This window comes from Arvicola amphibius, chromosome 7 (assembly GCF_903992535.2).
Source record: "Arvicola amphibius chromosome 7, mArvAmp1.2, whole genome shotgun sequence".
NCBI lineage: Eukaryota > Metazoa > Chordata > Mammalia > Rodentia > Cricetidae > Arvicola > Arvicola amphibius.
In genome coordinates, this window is record NC_052053.1 from 69,908,582 (window position 1) to 69,929,258 (window position 20,677).

Sequence of the window (20,677 nt, forward strand, 5' to 3'; positions counted from 1 at the left end):
AGTTGGTAATAGGCCTGAACTATCAGCCAAACAGGTTTTTTTTTATTATGTATACAATATTCTGTCTGTGTGTATGCCTGCAGGCCAGAAGAGGGTACCAGACTCCATTACAGGTGGTTGTGAGCCACCCTGTGGTTGCTGGGAATTGAACTCAGGACCTTTGGAAGAGCAGGCAATGCTCTTAACTGCTGAGCCATCTCTCCAGCCCTCAGCCAAACACTTACAAGTAATATTAAGCCTCCAAGTCAATTATCTGGTAAGCTTCTGCCAGGTATCGGGAAAAGTAAGGTGGGAGAGAAACCTTTGACTCCAGGCTCCACATGTCCCATGCGATTCAGAGTTCAGAGCGGCTGGGTCCACACAGCTAAGGAAGCGCAAACACTAACAGTAGTAACTGCATGAATCCAGACAGAATGTCGATGAAAACTTCATTCTGTTTATATAAAACACTATTGTTTTGTTGTTGCTAAGATTTATTTTTATCCATGTGTACCACGTGTGTGCCCTTGGAGACCAGAAGAGGGCATCCAATCCCTTGGAACTGGAGTTTGGGATGGTTGTGAGCCACTATGTGTGTGCTGGGAACCCAACCCTGGTCCTCTGCAAAAGCAGTAATTATCTTAACTGCTGAACCTGCCTCCAGTCCTGTAACCTTTTAAAGACATGTTCCTATGTTTGCCTGTAATTGGCAATCCTCCTGCCTTAGCCAGCTGTGTGCTAGGATTATAGTTCTGTACCTCCATGCTAGGCTTGTTTTTTTTTTTTATAAATTTTTTCTTCTAAATTAAGTTTAAAAAATATATATATATATTTTAGTGATGTGGGAACAGGGCTTCTGAGGGCACTCTGCACTGCGTGCCAATGCAGGAAGCCCTTAGGCGCCCAGAGCCTGGTAGTCGGAGAAGAGCGGCTGCTGCGGACAAGGGCAGAGGCCTTCGTTCTTAGTCTTCTCACTTAAGTTCACAACAGTTAAGTCTCCCTTTTTATGAAAATATTGCTCTGTGCATAATTGAACAGAAATCTGTTGTTTGTGACAGGACAGTACATTTAAAATCGATACATAAGGCCTGTTCTTGGAGTCCTTGCTTCAGTGAGTGGGTGATACCGTGTCCCCTAAATCCTGATGCCTGTGTCCCAAGAGCTGGGCAGATTTGCCTCCCCTCCAGGGTGGAACTTGAATGGTTTTTGTGGTTAATCATACGCTGTGTGTATGTGGATGTGTGTGTGTGTGTGTGTTTGTCTATGTGTGTGTTTGCTTTATTTACATAATCAAATCAAATTTGATGAAACTAAATTCTTTTTTGTTTTTTGAGACAAGACCTCTCTATTTTAGCCCTGGCTGTCCTGGTACTCACTATATAGAACAAGCTGGCCTCAAACTCACAGACATCCACCTGCCTCTACCTCCTGAGTGCTGGGATTAAAAAGGTGTCATAAAAGAAAGAGAAAACCAATGTGTTTCTTTTTTGTATTGTTTTGTTTTTTGAGACAGGGTTTCTCTGTGTAGCTATGGAGCCTGTCCTGGAACTCCCTCTGTAGACCAGGCTGGGCTCAAACTCACAGAGATCCGCCTGCCTCTGCCTCCTGAGTGCTGCTGGGATTAAAGGTGTGCACCACCACTGCCCAGCTGAAAAAAATGTGTTTCTAAAAACTATATGGGGCTAGAGAGATGGCTCAGTGGTTAAGAGCACTGCCTGCTCTTCTAAAGGTCCTGAGTTCAATTCTGAGCAACGACATGGTGGCTCACAGCCATCTGTAATGAGATCTGGTGCCCTCTTCTGGCTTGCAGGCATACATTCAGACAGAATACTGTATACATAATAAATAAAATCTTTTTAAAAAAACTATAAAATACTTCATATTTATGAGGCTTTACTTCTGTTCTTTTTTTAGTAATTTATTTTATTTGCATTGGTGTTTTGCCTGCATGTATGTCTGTGTGAGGGTGTCAGATCTTGAAGTTACAGACAGCTGTGAGCTGTCATGTGGGTGCTGAGAATTGAACACAGGTCCTCTAAAAGAGTACTCAGTGTGCTCTTAGCTACTAGGCCATCCCTCGAGCCCCTGGTCTTTAATTTTTAATTTTTTAATGATTTATTTAACTTTATGTACATTGGTGTGAAGGTGTCAGATCTCGTGGAACTGCATTTTCAGACAGTTGTGAGCTGCCATGTGGGTGCTGGGAATTGAACCCGGGTCCTCTGGAAGAGCAGTCAGTGCTCTTAACCACTGAGCCATCTCTCTAGCCCCTGGTCTTTTTTTTTTTTAAAGACTGATTTTGTTGCTGCATGTACTTATGTGTGCCACTTGTGTGCTGTGCTCAAGGAAGCCACACCCCCTGAACCTGGAGTTACAGATGGTTGTGAGCTGCAATGTGGGTGCTGAACCAAACCAGAGCCTCTGAAGGAGCAGCCAGTGCTCCTCACCTCTAAGCATCTCTCCAGCTGCTTTTAAGGATTTTTTTCTACTTCTAGACTGGAATCCATCCTAAATTCTTGCATGTGTTACCAATATAATTTTCTTTCTTCCTTCCTGTGACAGGAGTGTGCATATATGTATTCCTGTCTAGGTGTACACAGATGCACGTGTGCACATGCGGGCATTGAGGACGAGACCCTCGGAAGGTGTCTTCCTCTGGAGCTCAGAAAGACTAGACAGGCAGCCACCTCCCGCTGAGATTAGAGACCTGCACCCCATGCCTGTGGAATCTGGGACTCAATCGCAGCTTCCCAGCTTGCAAGGCAAGTATTTAACTAACGCACTGAGCGGTTTCTCCGGTCCCCCCTCCGCTTCCCCCCCCCCCCCCCCCGCATAGTTTCTTTGTTTTTGCTTTTAGAGACAGAGGTCTGCAGTGCTGCCCGGGCTGTCTTCAAACTCTCTATCCTCCTGCCTCCACTGTTAGCACTGGGATTCTAGGCACGTACCACCACACCTAGCACGCATACAGTGTTTCCCCACAGAATTACTAAGAACCGAAACCGCTGGTTCCTACCACCCTGTAAGATAGAGCGGGGCAACCTGAGATGAACGGAAGCTTCCTGTCCCCTGTGTGGCCACAAACAGCAAGCCCCTGCTCTTTGCCCCCATAACCAGAGAGGACAACACACAGACCAAAAAATGGGGGTGGGGGTAGTGAGAACGAACCAGTCAGTGACACGTTTAAAGGTCACCACCTGCTTTCCTCTGGCATGAGACCAAATCTGAGCAGGCCAGCGACTGGGACAGGTCCATCCCAACATCAGGGGCCACACCTAAAGCCCCAGCTAATCCTAGACGCTAAGGCAGGGAGATACTTGAGCCCCGAAGTTTAATGCCTTCCTAGGATACAGGGTGAGGCCCCCACACAAAACAAAACACTATGACTGAGTGGGTAAGAGCACTTGCAAGCCAAGTCTGAGAACCTGAGTTCAGATCCCCATAACTCAAGTAAACTGAAGTAGGAAATGTGACCGACTACCCATACTAGCAGGAAAAAAAACAAAACAAAACAAAAACAAAAACAAAAAACCCCAAAAACCCAAACAACCCTTTATTAGACAATGTAGGCCTGTCTTCGTCATGAGGAGAGAAGTCACATCTTGGAGGGGATGAAGAGTCCACGGGTTGGAGATCTAGACTCTCCCAAGAGAAGGTCAGGCCTCTGCCTCTGCCTCCCCGGCAAAGAGTGGGTTAACGAAGTAGCTGAAGTTGGTGTCGATGTCCACCTTCTGGGTTGATCCGAGCTGTTCCACTGAGGGCTGTGGCTGCGGGGTTACAGGGTCAGGGGGCTCAAGGTGCCTAGTACCAGCCCCTGGGAAGGCCCCCAAAGTTTCTTCCCGCCATCTCACCTGCTGTTTGAAGACCATCACGTCGAAAAGCGGATTGCGGAAACCCAGCTGCAGTCCCGCCGATGCGGGCTCAGCCTGTTCATGCCTTCCCCACCTGCGGGATGCAGGCGCAGGTGAACCCCTGGGGCAGCCCGGGCAGCCTCTGGGAGCCCGCCCTCGGGAGGGGCCAGGGTACCTGAGCCTCCCGCTGCGGTGCAGCAGCAGCCCCACCGTCCCCAGCAGTGCCAGCAGCACCAGGGCCGCCACGCCACTCGCCAGCCAGGCCCCGGACCAGTCCTGATCCAGCGCGGAGCCTCCGGTCGCCGGCCTGCCCGACTGCCGCAGAGTCGCCGACCGGATGCCGAGCTCGCCGCCTGCAACGAGGACGATTCAGCGGCGGCGCCGGGACAGCTGGGCCAGCGGAGGGACGGAAGGGCACGAGGTTACCTTGTGCCACCGCGTCCTGCAGGAGCACGTGGCCCAGCCGCCCCGCTGCGCCGGTCTGGGGTTCCGTCTCCACCAGCACCACCTGGATCTCGGTGTGGGCCTCGCGCAGCACCTTGGACACAGCCACCTGCAGGCCTTGGTACTGGGGCTGGGAAGGAAGAGGGTTGATGGGGGGGGGGGTCTGCCTTCGACCCTGGGGGAGGGCAGTAGAATCGGGGCGCAGCTGCCAGCAGCCGGGATCCTCCATGTGGCCTCGTTACCTGCTTCAGGAAGAGGTCCAGCAGCCGCGTTCGGTACAGCTCCAGGTTAAATGTGGGGTCGTGGGTCAACGACACGATAGCTCCTGCAACGGGAGTACAGGTCAACGCCGCGGACCCCAGTAGAAGAGGGGAGCCCGCTGGGAGCGCATTAGAGGGCGGGCGGGGTGCTCACCGCAGAGGTGGCAGCACTGTCCTTGGGGCAGTACCGGGTCAGGGCAGGTGGCCTGGGGACAGCGGCCGCCCAGGGGCTGCAGCAGAGACGCGCAGATCCACGGCAGCGTCTGGGAGAGGGCATGGCGGTGAGTGCAGAAAAGCGAAGGACAGCTACGTGCCCCAGGCCGAGCGACCTAGCGCTGTCCCCCGCCAAGGCTCACTCACCTCGTCATTGTCGCAGACGCAGCCGGACTCGTCGGTGCAGGCCTGGGAGCCCACTCTCAGCATGCCCGGCCCGTGGAAGCGCAGGCGCCCCTCATGGGACGCCAGGAAAGCAGTCAGGTCCTCGTCACGCGTGAACGTCTGTGGGTGGCGGCATCACGGGTGGCCAGGGAGGCGAGGAGAGAGCCTGAGTGCGCGGGGCCAAGCGCGCAGCTGCAGGACTCCTTGGGGATGCACACAGGGGATGGAACCTGAGCCCTCCCGCCTGCTCACCTGACCCACGGCCGAGACGCTGCGGACGTGCACCGGGTTGGGGTCCGGGCCGAGCGCCACGCGGAAAGATCCGTCGCGCGGGAAGATGACATCGTCGTAGCTGCAGGGCACGCGCTCGGCGTCCACGGAGAAGTGGCCTCTCGCCTGGGTCGCAGAGCTCCACAGGTGTGGGTCAAGCCAGGAGAAGCGGTCGGGATTTTGGAAGAGCAGCGGTGCGCCTATGGATGTAGGCAGCAACCAAGGCAGCGCGCTGAGCCCGCGCCCCGCCCTCTACAAGGCACGCCCACTCTAGCCAAGTCCCGAGGTCCGCTCCCGAGACACGCCCCCTTCACCTTTCTCTCCAGAGTTACAGGCCGGGTCCGAGCTGACTCCTGCAGCGCTGAATGCGGCCCCCGAGGCCAGGACGAACTCCCCGTCCAGTGGCAGGAGCTGCGGAAAAGGCGGACTGATGTGGCACATGGCCCAGGTATGCACTGCGCCCAACTAACACCTCCCTGGCACCAGGAAAACCCAAGCTGAGATGTTGGCGGGGATCTCGGTGAAGGAGTCAGGGCCCATAAACCTTAACCTGGCTAAGGCTAACAGGAAGAGCTGGGTCTCACCAGGGAGAGAAAAGGGAAGGATGTTGTACACCGGGCACAATGTGTGCCAGGCCTAAAGGACCCCCACCTCTGATCTGAAGCCGAGGCTAGAGGGTCACATAAGGCCAGGGGGCAGAGTCCGATGCTAAGGGGCAGGACACAACTGAGTTTCTGGGAATCCATGGGTCAGGAGGTGACATTTGCCAGCACCCATCACCCTGGAGTGTAGAAGGAGCGCAGTCTGCGTTTCCGCCGCCCCGCTGCCGGCTAGCTTTACACCCAAAATAATTACACGGAAACTGTATTCATTTAAATACTGCCTGGCCCCTGGCCCCTTATCTGTAGCTTTTTATTGGTTGATTCTCATATCTTGCTTTAACCCATATTTAGTAATTTATATAGCACCACGAGGTGTGGCTTACCAGGAGAGATCTTAACCTGCGTCCATCTCAGAGAGGAGAAGCATGGTGATTGCATATAGCGACTGCCTGAAGCATCTCCCCACTGCCTGCTACCCAGCATTCTGTTCTGTCTACTCCGCCTACCTAATTTTCTGTTCTCTTAAAGGGCCAAGGCAGTATCTTTATTAATAATAAAAGTAACACATAGACACTCCTCCATCACTGGAGGAAGGATAAGACAAGGTCTCCCAGGTCCTAGAAGCCAAACTTTAAAATGTCCATAGCTACTGGGGAGGGGTTTCAACTGCAGGGAGAGGGATGCCGGCGAAGGCAGGGGACTTAAGAGTGCCTATACCTCATGGCATGGTTCCACGCCACTCAAATTTGGGTCTATGCTAGAAATAACGCTGTGCGGAAGGGAATATACCATTCCCGGGTCCCCCGAGTCTCAGGACCCTCATCCCTCCATCCTCCCAGAGTTTGAGGAGATGGTGGCCCGTGGGAGCTGCTCCCTTCAGGGCCATCAGGTTCTATTAACCATCGTGCACCACCCAGGCTCTTGTACCCATGAGTGTACAGGGCAGGGTCTCTGGTTTTCCCAGAGCTTCAGACCTGTCCAAAAGCTCGTACCAGAGAGGGGAGATGAGGTCACAGAGCAGCTACACCCACACCAAGGGTGAAACACACTGAAAGCAAGGGACTCCACCCACAGCTGGGGACAGACGGACGGAAGGCGACACATACACCCATGTGAATGGGTGTATTTTCATAAAGTGCAGGGCTGCGGGAGAGCTCAGGTGGAGCACCTGGCTAACATCACAGAAAACGAACAGAACTGAAGAGGAAGTACGAAGAGAATGCGGGCAATCACCCCAGATAGAGGGCGTGCACTAGATGAAATACACAGCATGCCGGGCGGTGGGTGCACACCTATAATCCCAGCACTCGGGAGGCAGAGGCAGGCAGACCTCAATGAGTTCAAGGCCAGCCTGGTCTACAAAGCGAGTTTCAGGACAGTCAGGAATGTAGCACAGAAAAACCCTGTCTCGAAAACCAAAACCAACCAAACAAAAACATCAGGACTGATCCAGCTGGGGATGTTGAGGGGCAGGTGTCCAAGTCCAGGCTCCACAGAGGGCAGCAAAGAAGTCCAGGAGAACCGTGCATGACTAAGTACCAAATTCATATACGAGGGCTGGGGAGACTGAGGCAGAAACATGAAATAATGGGGAGAGCTTCAAGACCTGATGATGGAGCTGGGCGGTGGTGGTGCATGCCTTAAACCCCAGCGCTCATGAGGCAGAGACAGGTAGATCTCTGTGAGTTGGAGATCTGTAAAGTGGTCTATAAAGTGAGTTCCAGGACAGTCAGAACTATAACACAGAGAATCCCTGTCTTGGAAAACAAAACAAACAAAACAGACCCTGAAAAGTTCAACACCCTATTTAACTTTTGAAAAAGCTGTTAACTTTAGCAATAGAATATTTTTTTTTCTTTATTATTTATTATGCATGCAGCATTCTGCCTGCATGTACACCTGTGGGCCAGAAGAGGGCATCGGATCTCATTACAGATGGTTGGGAGTCACCATGTGGTCAGCAATAGAATTTCTATAATGTGCTGTCATCCAACTTAGCGCCAACATGACACCCAGTAGAGAAATATAACATACTTTTTCACTAACAAGACAACATGACAAGAGCTCCTAATTCCATAAGAGCAGTGGGAATGGCCAATAAGAGAAAAAAAAGAGAAATAAGTAGGCCTAAAAACAGGAGGAATGACGCCATTTTTCATATGAGAAGAACCAATGGAACTGTAGAATATATTTTGGTTTCTTTTGTTTTTGTTGCTTTGGTTTTTGAGACAGGGTTTCTCTGTAGTTTTAGATGTCCTGGAACTTGCTCTGTAGTCCAGGCTGAACTTGAACTCATAGAGATCTGCCTGCCTCTGCCCCCCGAGTGCTGGGATTACATGTGCCAACATCATGTCTTAAATTATAGAAGAGGCTGGTGGGGATATGAAGAGACACAGCCCATGCTCGAGAATGGAGAACTCGGCACCTCAAATGCTGCTGTCCTGTTGAGGTTGCATATAGGTTCTCTGTGACCATCAGAACCACAAGGAAGCCCCCTGGGTTGAGTGGTAAATGGGGAGGGCCAGGTATCTTCCCCAGATATCACTGGGAGCTGGAGGGGACCCCAAGAAATAGGGGTGACATTCTGCCTCTTCAAAGTGACCCATGCCCTTGTCCATTAGTAGACACCCCCAGGCAGGTCACACCCTGAGCTGGGATGCTGAAGAGAAGAGAGAGAGGAGAAAGGAAAGGTGGCAGTGAATTCCTTTCAGAAACAGAGTTTTAGAACCTTTGTGTGGTAATCGAAGCGCCCCTCAGCAGTTACTGCCTGCAGAGCTCTCACCTCTACATATATCATGTCCCTGGGGCCAGAGAAGTGGTGTTTTAAACTGGTAGGGACAACCTCGCTGTAGCCCCCGACAGGGACTGTCCTTGAGGTCTGCCACACCCATGAGCCCCTGAGTGCATTCAATGCAGGATGGGTGCGGTCAGACTTGGGTACTGAGCCGTGGTTGGTGGCTCACACCTGTAATCCCAGCTTCTTGGAGGCATGATGGGAAGATCAGAAGTCCCAAGGCAGTCTCATCAACAGAGCGAACTCAAGGCCTGCTTGGGTTACTTGAGACCCTGACCCACAGAAAACATTATTTTTTCCCTGCCAGCATTCGGGAGGCAGAAGCAGTCAGTTGCTGAGCCCGAGGCCAGCCTGGTCTACAAAATAAGTTTCAGGATACCCAAGGCTACATAGAGAAATCCTGTCTCTAAAAAACAAAAACAAAAACCCCAAACCAAATAAAACAAAAAACCAAAAGCAATACAAAACAAAAACAAACAAACAAACAAAAAACCCCTTGGGCACTGAAGTGGGTATTCAAATATTTCATGAAATATTTTTCTTTGAGTTTCATTTGATTTGGTGGTATTGATGGTTTAGAGGCTAAGGGTACTGGCTGTATTCCCGGAGGACCCAGGTTTGAACCCCAGGAGAGCTGGACAGATGGCTCAGCAGTTAAGAGCACTGCCTGCTCTTCCTCCCAGCAAGGAAGAGATCTGGTCAGTTGTCTTCATCAACTTAGAACATGAAACCCAACTCATATTGTTCAACAGAACAGAACAGAATCCAGATTCAACCGAACCGCCATATATGGGCTGCTCATGCATGCCTCAGCATTGCCAGGGCATAAATTTCAATTTCACCCATACGGTGGTTCACAAACATCTGTAACTCCAGCTCCAAGTGACCCCGCCCTCTTCTGGCTTGTGTGAACACATACGGTGCCCCAACAAAACACCCATATACAGGGGGGAAAAATCTCCTGAAAAACAACAAAAACAAACAGAAACAAAACTAACCACAGGGATTGAGCGCGGGTCGCCGAGGCCGGCAACCTTTGGTGTACTGAAGCCTTAGCGTGTGCCGGCTGATTAGCCTCTTGCTTCTAACCCTCCGGGCTATCTGGAGCTAGCTTTGCAGGCAGGTTGCTAACGTGGCCTTTAGGACAGGGGCTAGGGGAGAGCTGGGCTGTGAGACACCACGTGTTCTCTGATGCCCCCTCCCAGAGAATGTCTCCACCCAGCGGCTCCTTGGCGACGGCGACGCATAGAGTGCTGGGAATGGGCCTTCGGCGACCCTGTAACAGCCATACCCCCTGTGACCCCGAGCCTTACCATGTCAGAGATGGCATAACTGTCTCGCACCAGGACCGACACCATCTGCAGCAAGAGACGCGTCAGTTGCGTAGCTGGCAGACCTCCACACCCCAGTGTCCCCCAAGACCCCATCAAGGTACCTTGTCCGCCGGGAATTGGACTGCATCTCCGGCGCACGGGGTCCGGTTCTGGTTCCAGTTGGACGCAGTATCGAAGTTGGTGTTGGGGATCCAAAGTTTGTAGGCGGCCCGAGTCAGTGCTAAAGAAAGGAAGGCTGAGTGTCTACTTCCCTCTGGGAAGGCGGCCCTCCAGAGAAGCAAGCGCTGCAGCGATGCCCACACCCCTGGTGCAGATCGGGTACCCGAGGTGGCCCTGATCCGGGTACTGGTCTCTCAGCATAACGAGCACCCCATAGCGCGGCGTTCTCCGGTGCACTCCTAGCCTATCAGCAGAGCCCTCTCAAACGTGCCCTCCTACGGGACGTAGCCCATGTCCACCCGTCGTTGACTTCTCGGGATGGGGTCCGCACTGGGCGCAAAGAGGCGTCCGGGAGCCGGAACCGGCGGCCCTTGCCCTACTGCGTACAGAGGAACCGTGAGGGGCTCGAGGTGCACAGGGCAGGACTGCGGTTTCTCCACCTCCTGGGCACCAGCCTACGCCGGAGGACGGGGAAATCGAGGCAGGCTGAGAACTCCGCCTCCTTCTCCCACCCTTTCCTGAAATCGCGACCCTTCGGGCCTAGAGAAACAGCCTCAGGGCCGCAGACCCCGGCCTACCGCAGAACTGCAGCCACAGCAGGACTTGGCCCAGAGCGCCCATCTCGCTGCCGCCGAGGCTCTCACGTCGCAGATGCGGACTTTGCTCCGAGGGCCCATGTGACCGGGCGGGGCTGAGGGGCAGGGGGCGCCCAGATGTTACACATTTACCTCCGACTCGCCCAGCTGTCTCCTGAGGCTCCTCGGAGGAATCTTCTCGGTGATCTTATCATCCGCACTTTAGGACCCAGGGCCCTGAGTGCCCAGTAAGAGGGTATTGGAATGATTTTCCCTGTGACATGGCATGGAGGTGGCCGATAACCCCGGGGGCTCAGGCATCTTTGCCCATCTTCTCCAGGCCTGAGTCCACGGTCTGCAGCAGGTGTGTGTGCTGGAGACCGGAAGATGGGTAGTGGTTCTGAAGCTGAACCGGCAGGTAGGACAGAGTGTGATGTTCCTGGACAGATGGACGGTTAAGGTGAGTGGGCAGAAGATGGGCCGGGTGAACTGTGCAGGGTGGAAAATGGATGGAAAAGGATCAATGAAATAACGAAAGGCCAGCCAGTCACGAAATGGTGGTGGAGCGTGAGGGGACTTTGTCGTGTCCCACGTTGGGGAACCATCTGCAGGCTACGCCAGGGCTTCCGTGGGTACGGGGTAGACAGGGGCTCCTGGTGCTCCGTATTATGCCTGGAGCAATGGGAGGTGGCGGTGGCTGGAGAGAGACTGACAAGGTCAGTGGCAGAGGGTGGCTGATGGATGGGTGGGTGGGTAGGGGGCAGTGGTTGGTGGCAGTGTGCCTAGATGCAGGCAGACATGAATAGGTTGTGTGGGGACGGTGGGTAGAGGAGGGTGAGCTGTGAAGGAGGGATGGGCCAAAGAGCTGTTGTCCTGGGTGAAGATGTTGCTAGGCACATTCTGATGGAAGGTGGTTGAGGTAACGGGGAGGGGAGGAGAGGTGTGGACTTTTATTTTAATAGGGAATGGGTGGAAATGGACAGAAGGTGAGGTAGGTCGCTTGGGGGATGCTGAAAGCATGGAGGATGGGCAAATGGGGACAATGAGAGCTACTGGGAAGCATCTCCCTGTCCAGAGGTGCACATGTAACTTGGGAGTTGTCCCTTGTGATCCAGCGCTGCCCAATGGCTGAGTGCAGAAAGCACCAGCCAAGGAGTGTGAGTGGACACGGTGCAATGGGTAGACTTCGCTGTCAGGCTAACTGGTCTCCATGGAAACGCCTCTGGGTGTGCCTGTGAAGGTATTTCCAGAGAAGAAGCAAGCAAGACCCGCGTCAAATATGGATAACACAATCCCATGGACTGAGGTTCCAGACTATACACAAAGGCAGAAGGAAGCAAGCTGAGCGGCAGCAATAATCTCTGCTTCCTGAGAAGCATACCAGAGCACGACCAGTCTGACCGGCTGCCGCATGCCACCATGCCTTACCAGCCGTGCGCTCCGTGAGCCCAAATACATGTTCCTTGCTGAGGTTGCCTTTGTTGGGTGTTTTGCCACAGCAGGGGTGTTGGAGGGATCAGCTTGGGTTTGAGGTCCTGGTGACAGGTGGATGGATGCTGGGGCAAAGGCGCAGCAGTGAATGGTGGATGGATGTGTGGGTGATGGGAGGCAGAGCCGGGAAGGTGGTCGACAGAGGGAGGGCTGCTGATGGAAGAGCCACTCAGACTTTGGGACTGCCTGAGCCCTCCTTCCTGGAGTTATCCACTCATCTCCAGAGTTCGGTCCTTACCCTCCACCTTTTGCTTCTCCCATGCAGAAGGCATTTCATCCACTAGGGGGCACTCATTTCCACACCCAGTTTGGGCCCAAACTGGCCAGGGAACCAGCGTCTACCCTTTACCCTGGTCCAGTTGCCTTCAAAGGGGGCATCAGCTCACCTGGCTCAGCAGGAGTAATTGAGGGGGGCTTGCTCTTGGCCTCCAGTCAGGCCATCCACAAAGGAAACTTGGGGGTCACATTCTTGGTGCCTGTAGTTCTATTTCTCACTGGAGAGGAAGCAGTGGCAGACTGGGCTCTGCCTCACTGCTGAGCCAGACTTACCCATGGGACACAAACTCTATTGGCCATGTGGATGCTCAGAGCCGCATGGTGACCACATGGGAAGGGCAGTGAGAGCACTTGGGCAAAGAGGCTTCCTGTAAGGGGCAGCACTGAAGGGTAGCAACAGGAAGGCTGGGTCAGGGAGGAATGGCTGGGACTAGCGTGCAGTTATCTACAGAAAGCCTTGATTGCAAACACACCACTAGGCACTCAGGCACATGGAGACACACACTTGTGAACTGATCAGGACCTTCACAGGAAGTGTGAGGGAATGCAGAGCCCGAAAGTAGGAGTATCCACAGCAGGGCTACTCCAGGGAAGGGAGGAGCCAGGGGCTTGGCAGTTGCTCTTTCGGCTTGACTCCACTCTGTGTCAGATTACCTGTACACAGTCAACCTTCACTTGCCAGGGAAGCCATCTCCCTCACTAGGCCGCTGGTACAGTCACCATGAGGCTTCCCGTTGGTTCACTCAAACTGCAATGAACGTTCTATCTAGTTGGTTTTGTGCTTGGCCATTGTAGCTCATGGCCTACCCAGGGTTGTGGGAATCCTGAATGACAGCAAGGGGTAAGGGACAGACGGACAAGGATGTCTGGAGAACAAAAAGAGCCTACCTAGGCACCGAGGCAAGGGTACGGGAGGCTAGAAGGTAGACAAGGAGCTGCTGTGACTGGGCTAGATACAGCTTTGGGGGGCGTGGAGATTCAAATGCTGGGAGCAGCTGCCAACACTCTCAGCCTCTGTTCATTCTTCCATCTTAAAAGTCGGTCCCAGAGCCAGTTTCCCCTCCCTGCTGGGATGGGGGCAGGCTTTCTGGAGGCAGGGCCCAGCTAGCACTAGGTTGCTGCCTCCTTTATCTGTGGGCAGTAGGAAAGGACAGTGGGGAGGCAGGGGGCTCCAAGGAGCATTGTTCTGAGAGATGCCAGTAAGACACTGGCCTGTTTCAGGATGAGGAGCCAGCAGCCTTTGTCCTCCCCCACCCCCTCACAAGGCCAGTTGTTGCTTCCTGTTCTTTTGTATTGAGTCTGAAGTCTCTGGTTCAGGGGATGTCACAGCTGGAGGCCAGGCTTGCTGGCTCCAGGCCTGAACACCCTTTGTCCCTCCTTGGGCGGGGTCCCTGCAGGGACAAAGCCTGCTTGGCTAGGAGCAGTTTGGTTGGTGACCTCTGAGTGAGGAACAGCCCAGCCCCAGAGCAGGTCCTGTGACCTAGTCACCCAGTGTGGTCACAGGGCTGTCTTCAGGACCCTAGAGAGGTGGGGGCAGAGCCCCAAGTTCCAGAGCTAGGGGCATACAGGGCAAGCCTTATGAGCTCAGTGCCATGACCCTGGGTGGTATGCTCCACCCCAGGGGGCTGCAGTATTAGGCAAACGGTAGAGGTACAGGGTCCAGCAGTCCAAAGCCACTAGAGGACTCACCCTACATGGGACCTTAGGGACAAATGCTGTCATTCTCCCTGACAGCATAGATGTAGGTGTGTCTGCATGACCGATAGCCCTATGCCAGGGGTTAGCCCGCTGTCATCCCTGTCCTCAGCCTGGGCCCACAAGCCCCGCCAGCTCCCAGGAGTCCCTTGTGGTCCAGAAGCGCTTATGGAGAACTCACCGTGGCAGGGTTTGGACAGGACAGGGAAGGTAGCTTTGAATTCTCCGAGGGTTTTAAAAATTAGATGTGTTATCGTCCTACTCTCCAGGACAGAGTGCACGCCCCCAGGCAGCTGGGGTCTGCCTTCCTCTCTAAGCCTCATGCTCTCCACTTAAGACAGACCTTCCAGAACATGGGCTCCTTTCAGGCTGGGCTCCTATCTAGTCCTGGTACCTGTGGATGTGCTTCTCACTGGTGCTCTGTCCTCCACCCCGGACCAAGCCACAGTCTTGTGAGTTGCAGGCAAGACCTGGGATGACATGAGCTAGAAGACCTTACTTAGAACCTTCTGGTATGTCAGGATGGTAGCAGCTTGGAATAAAGGGTGTCCCCAGGCAGCTGTCTCAGCCACTTGTGAGAACAGCTGGAGTAGACCCAACCCAAAGCCCAGCAGGACTTGCCTGGCGGTGGTGCACACCTTTAATCCCAGCACTTGGGATGCAGAGGCAGGCGGATCTCTGTGAGTTCTAGACCAGCCTGATCTACATGGCTAAGTTTCAGGACGGCCAGGGCTACACAGAAAAAAACCCTGTCTCGAGAAAGGAGAGAGAGAGAGACAGAGACAGAAACAGGACTCTTAAATCAGCTTTATTTTCCTCTAATAGACACTTTAGCATTGCAAAATTTTGCATTCTACAGTCTTACAAACTTTATTATTAGCAGCAGAACAGAAACATCGCAAGACCTCAAAACACAAATAAATACCAAATGAAACCACATTTAACATACAGTAAACAGAATATGAAACATCATAATGCTATCAGGAACTGAGACATGTTGCTAACTCCTAGTGACAGGATTATTGCTGAGCAATAATGCACACTGTCTCGGTTTCTTAGAAGAGCCGAAGAACACGGGACTAATCACTGGTCACAATCACTTGGACTGTCAAGATGGGGCCTCATAGCCAGCGGTTACTACAGATGGCAAGTGTCAACACTCAGATTAAAAATACAGTCAAATGAGAGATTGACCTTCTTTGGTCTTTGTTTCTGGGTAAAAGAACTGAACACAAGAGGCAGGCGTGCCATCAGAGAAAAGAACGCAACTCCACAACAGTCTGCACTGACCCCCACTTCCTCAGTCAGTGCCTACAGATTCTTGGGGAAATCTTTGGAAGGAAGGCCAGCTTTTGTGTTTTTCAATTAGGTCATTTATTTGCCTTTGAAGGTTATCTTACTTGACTAAGGGTGTACGCCAGTCACCACTGACTATGGGGTGGCACAGTAACCCTGGGCTTGTTACCTCCTTTCCACAGTGACCTCATAAGAAAGACTCCAGACATGGTGTGGCAAGGGAAATGAGTCACTCTGCTTGGTTGCTTAGGCCTGCTTAGCTGTATGGCTGCCTTGGTGTAGGTCATGCGCATCTGCCATGCAACGGTGCAGGGAACCCTCCAAGTGGACAACAGGCTGGGATATGTTCAGGCCTTTGGGACGGGCTGCTGGCCTGGCTCCCTGATGCCAGGGTGCCCATGGCAACCAGCACCAGCTGGAGCAGGACAGTTAATGATGGCTGGGTCACTTGCCAACTATCACCTCACCTGACCCAGGCCCTGTGGATACATTCTAGTTTGGAGAAAACAGCTGCTATGTATTTGCAAGCGGAAGACAAAACCGTGATCTTAGTCTGAGATTTGGGGGCACACCCTCATTTGTTACACACACTCAGAAACCATGGCATGCCTGGAACTCACACTAATCTCCTGCAGTCTACTCAAGAAAAGGCTGGATTGAAAGTAAAAAGAAAAAGAAAAAGTACCCTAAGCTCCACCAAGTCATTCTCCATCAACTGATGGTCCCAAGCAGAGGGATGTATAGAAGGGTAGGGACTAACCCACCCTGTCACCTGTCAGGTGGGAAATGTCTTGGCCAGGTACAAAGTGCAGTAGTCCCTGCAATGCTTGGCAGTGTGCAGGGGGAAAGAAGAGGCAAGGGCCATTCTATTGGCACTGGCACTGCCCCTGGTCTCCTCTTGGGCTGGCAGGAGTAGTCCACCCAGGAACCCTGTTGCTTGGCATGCCCAGACCACCTCTCTTTTGCTGGACGCAGCCCACCGGTTGTCAGACTTGCCATGGGCGGCTGCTACCATGTACTGGTCAGTTAGAGTGGTAGCATTAATGTCAGGTCCCAACTCCAGGTGGGACTCTGGGGCAGACTAACGAGGTATGGGAAGGTGGCCAGCTACCCACAAGGGACTGTACCTGACCTCTAGGTCCTTATGAAGTGACCACAGATAGACAGATTAAGCCAATTCAAAGGGGATCTGGTGCTGGTGGGTTTGAAGACCCTGCTGGAGGCTGCCCAGGAGCAAAGCCACAGTGCTTCATGCCTGGCTCCCTGGAGTACCAGTCCTTGGAGGAAATGGAGAAAGAACAGAGAAAGAAAGGAGGCAGGATGGCAGTCACCTCCCTCAGCTGACTGCTGTGCTGTCTTAGGACACTGTTCATCTGTGCAGGGGCTACTCCAAGAAGGGGAGACGGATGTGGACTGAGGTGCAGGCCCTCTCAACAGCCCTTTGCTTCTTCAAATGCTGAGCGTGTGTTCTACAGAAAAGGAGCTGGGTGGGCTGGGCTGCAGGTGCTGCTCTCCTCCATGAGCCCATCACACACACTCTCTGCAGTCTCACCCACTGCTGGCATGTTACGTGGCCTTGGTTGGGTCTGTCTGTCCCCAAGAAGTAAGAGAAGCACAACCAGGGCCCTTCGGGCTACTTTTCTTTCCCTGACCAAGGAAGGTAGTCTCAGTCTGATCCTGGGCTGTTACTAACACAGGCTTCCAGCTACTCCCAAAAGTCATGGTTTAGGCTTCAGGACACACTGACACTTAATGGCCTGCATCTTCCCAGGGGCAGTTTTGAGCAGGTACAGAAACAGCCCCAGGCAAGCAGGAGTTATGGGAGTTATGTCCAATTTCCTCATGGAGGTCAGGGAACAAATGTTCCTTTAAAGGACGAGCAATTGACACTTTTGCACAGCTAGGTACACACACTGCATGACCACCCTGTGTTTCTCATGGCCAGGACCCTGTGAAATGGTGAGGGCTGGCTGCCAGAACTGGCAACAGGGCCTCAATTATGCTGAGACCACAGCCCCAAACTGGCCCAGGTGGTGAGCACCAAGGGGGCACCAAGGAATGCTGAGATGGAGCAGAGCAAGGCACACCCAGGCAGGATGCGACCTGTTCCACACCTCCCAGGAGACGTGTCTCAGCACGTCCTTCACACATTAAGAGACAGGGCACAAGGGTATGAACTTGCCACTATTCTACTGTTACCAAGAAATGCAAGAGACACATTACAGGAAGCTGTGACATGCTGGACCCTCATCCAGGGTCAGCAGTTACTCAGTTGGTTTACTCACATCCTGCAGGTACCTAGAAGAGGCCAGGAGGGCCCACATCACATAGGAAGAGTCTTGTAAGTCTCACTAACAGGGTCTAAGCCTAATGACATGATCTTATTAGCCCCATGATGTTACTGGCCCCTACCTATTGGCACTGCACCGACTTCTTCAAAGGGGGTGCTGCAGGGGTATCCCTGTTGCTGATACCTGGCCATGGAAAAGCTACCCGAGGCCAGCTAAGGGCTTCCAGGTAGTCCTCTCAACTCCAGGTCTTTGGGGAAGACCCTTGGGGGACAGGCCTGGAGGAAGACGGCACCTCTGAGAGGGCATGGGCTCTGCAGTCTTTCCACTGACTTACCCCAAAGCGATCCCAGGAGAGTGGAGAAAGGAACAGCAGGTGAAGAACCAATGTTTCAGCATGGAAGGGCAGGGCAAGTGCTGGAGACCAGGAGGTCGCTCGTGGAAGCACGGGGACAGGTGTGCAGGAGGAGGGCACTTCCAGCAGGCACTGGGACAAAGGCACACCCAGGACAGATGGCAGCACCAGAGACAAGGTAGGCCATCGGGCACCAACCCAGCTGTCCCCACGCGACCATGGGGAGAACCCAGAGGCAGGCAGTCTGAAGCGCGGGCCCAGCTGGCCAATTGTGGGCGCGCCTTTTGGGCAAGTGGCACAGATGTGGTGGTTCGCACACATTGGTTTTGCCTAAGAAGCACCCGTCGCGTGTAGCACCCATCAGTGTGAGAGCACCATGAAGTGTGGTGCATAGCAAAAGGGGCACCGGGGCAGGGCTCCAGGCTTCTATCACAGTTGGACCATCGAGAGACGTAAACAGTGAGCTAGAGTGCCATCTGGACAGGGCAGGCTGGGCATCAGTTGGCCAGCCTGCTAACAGGGAGGCCCGGGCCGCTGTTGGCAGCCTGCGCAGGCCCCTAGACCAGTGGTCCGGTCTTGGGAATGCTTAGGGTAGGGTGGTTTCTCCTTCATGCTGTGGGGGTTTTCAGGGCCCTTGTGGAGACCTGGAAGGGTGTGGCTTCTGTCCACACCTCCTTCCCTTGGGGTGGGACTGAGCTGCTCTTGGGGACCTAGAATTGGAATCTGTGAATATTTAGCAGCAGAGCCTCCAGAAGCTGCCAATGGAGGCCTGGCTTTCCCAGGCAGGTTTGGAGTTGTCTGAGGGCCCTGGGAGAGACAAAGGTCTGGTGGTGGAGAAAGAAAGATCTGGTTAAACTATTACCTTCTAGAATCATGGTGAGCGCAAACCCAGGGACAAGAAGCAGCATGTCACATCTAAGGCACATGTACCGTATGCCACCATCTCTGAGCACAGACGTTGCTTTCGGAGATCATTAGCTGAATGCAGCAGTATGACAGGATGAGAAACACTTGCTGGGGCCTCCTGCAGCCAGGCTGCCTGCCTATCCTTGTACACTGGACACTGGAGGCCAAGGCTGGCGCTGTCAGCAACAGAGAGCTTGTCTAAACATGGGGCAGAATTTTAAAAACCTACAGGATTTTGTTTAGAACTCCAAAGTTCAACTAATGCCCTATTTTAGGGTGAAAACAATTTAAAGTCTGAAATGATGCACAGCATCCATGAGCATTGTCCCTCTCATAGTCATTGTGAAGTAGTGTCACTAACTACGACAGATATTGAAGGGTTACATTTCTAACGAGAAATAACGACAGATTGAATATTCTCTTTCCTATCACAAGTGATAACCAGTGTTTGATATTTTACATTTTCTTCCAAGAAATATCAGTCTATCAACGTTTTAAAACAAAATGTTGCAGTAACAATTACTTATAGAACTTTAAATTAAAAATGACTTCTGAATTTAGAGACTTTATGTCTACTCAGGGCCTTCTGACAAACAAATTATTAAAACAGAGACCAGATGAGGCCTTAAAAATAGACAGTATACTATATTTGAAACAAGATTGCACTCTTGAATTTTAGGATGAATATATCAGAATTGTATTATTATTTCATAAGTTCTCCTTTTAAATTAACATGCTGACACGTCCTGCTACCTCCACGTGTGTTTTCTTTTTTGGTGTTCAAGTTAAGGAAGAAAAATCATGTTTCTTTTTAGCATATATGTTTCCACCTTAATTAACTAGATCTTTAAAAATGAAAATGAAAACCTTCTCTGACAGCAATATTTATCTTGTTGAAGGATAAATAATTCTTCAGAGTGAGTGTGGCTAGTCTATTAGGAAATCCGTTGAGGTCTGTTTTCACGTGTGGCTCCTCCTGCCAGCCACGCCTCCTCCTCCGGCTGCTTACCCTGTTCCACACGGTCCTTTCTGAGGGCGAGGACCTTCGTGAAGACAGACCGCTTCAACCCCCCAGAGGAGTTACCTTCTGCTGAATCCACCTCCCCAGTTACTTGTCAGGGGTCAGGCAGATCCGAAGTATCCACTATGACTTTAATAAAAATTGTATCATCTTTAATATACGTCCCATTCTCTAGAACAGTTTGGGCGACAAAGACTGGGCAGCCAGAGGCAATATTCATCTCTCCAGTGGGTTTCTTGAAGCTGCTGCTATTGGGATCAGGCTTGAATGCATCTCCCAGATGACGTCGAGAGGACCCCTGATCCATCAGCATGAGTGTCACTTTCTGCTTGAATGGCCATGGCAACAAAGCATCATATTCTCCACGCATAATGACAAAAAACAGCGACAAGTGTGTCCCTTTCCCCATTCCGTCCCCGTTCAGGTAGACCCTGGCACACATCTTATAGCCAAAATAGCCCGTGTAGAAAGGCTGGCTGTAGAGGGACAGGGTCTTCCCCATGACAGCCTCCTGCTTCCGGCGCTTGTAGTCACGGATCTTCCAGATCAGCACACCATTGTAGCTGGCGGTCTCGAGGACTTGGAACCGCAGGTCCATGTCGGCCAAGCGGATGTCATGGACACTCAGCATCTGGTCATGCCGGCTCAGCTGCGACTCCAGCAGGCCTGCCACATGCAAGAAAACATTTGGCAAAGGAGACATGCA

General features: G+C 52.5%; 2 protein-coding genes across 6 annotated transcripts in view; both read right to left on the bottom strand.

Annotated features, from left to right (window-relative positions):
• Positions 1–3,632: 3,632 nt before the first annotated feature.
• Amn (amnion associated transmembrane protein) lies at positions 3,633–10,697 on the bottom strand. The gene is made up of 12 exons (XM_038337929.1): positions 10,647–10,697; positions 10,011–10,129; positions 9,889–9,933; positions 5,494–5,590; positions 5,162–5,379; positions 4,892–5,029; positions 4,686–4,794; positions 4,514–4,596; positions 4,246–4,401; positions 4,003–4,172; positions 3,828–3,921; positions 3,633–3,737 (listed from the first exon to the last, which is right to left on the bottom strand). Exons 1-12 carry the CDS (start codon positions 10,687–10,689, stop codon positions 3,633–3,635), a joined length of 1,377 nt encoding a protein of 458 aa, XP_038193857.1. The 5' UTR covers positions 10,690–10,697.
• A 4,197-nt stretch (positions 10,698–14,894) lies between these two features.
• Positions 14,895–20,677, bottom strand: part of Traf3 (TNF receptor associated factor 3) — a 107,543-nt gene continuing 101,760 nt past the window's right edge. For all 5 annotated transcript variants that reach the window (XM_038336726.1, XM_038336724.1, XM_038336725.1 and 2 more), the window contains one exon: positions 14,895–20,637. In XM_038336726.1, the coding sequence (XP_038192654.1) occupies positions 20,066–20,637 (572 nt within the window). In that variant the 3' untranslated portion in view covers positions 14,895–20,065. The remainder of the gene's footprint in view (positions 20,638–20,677) is intronic.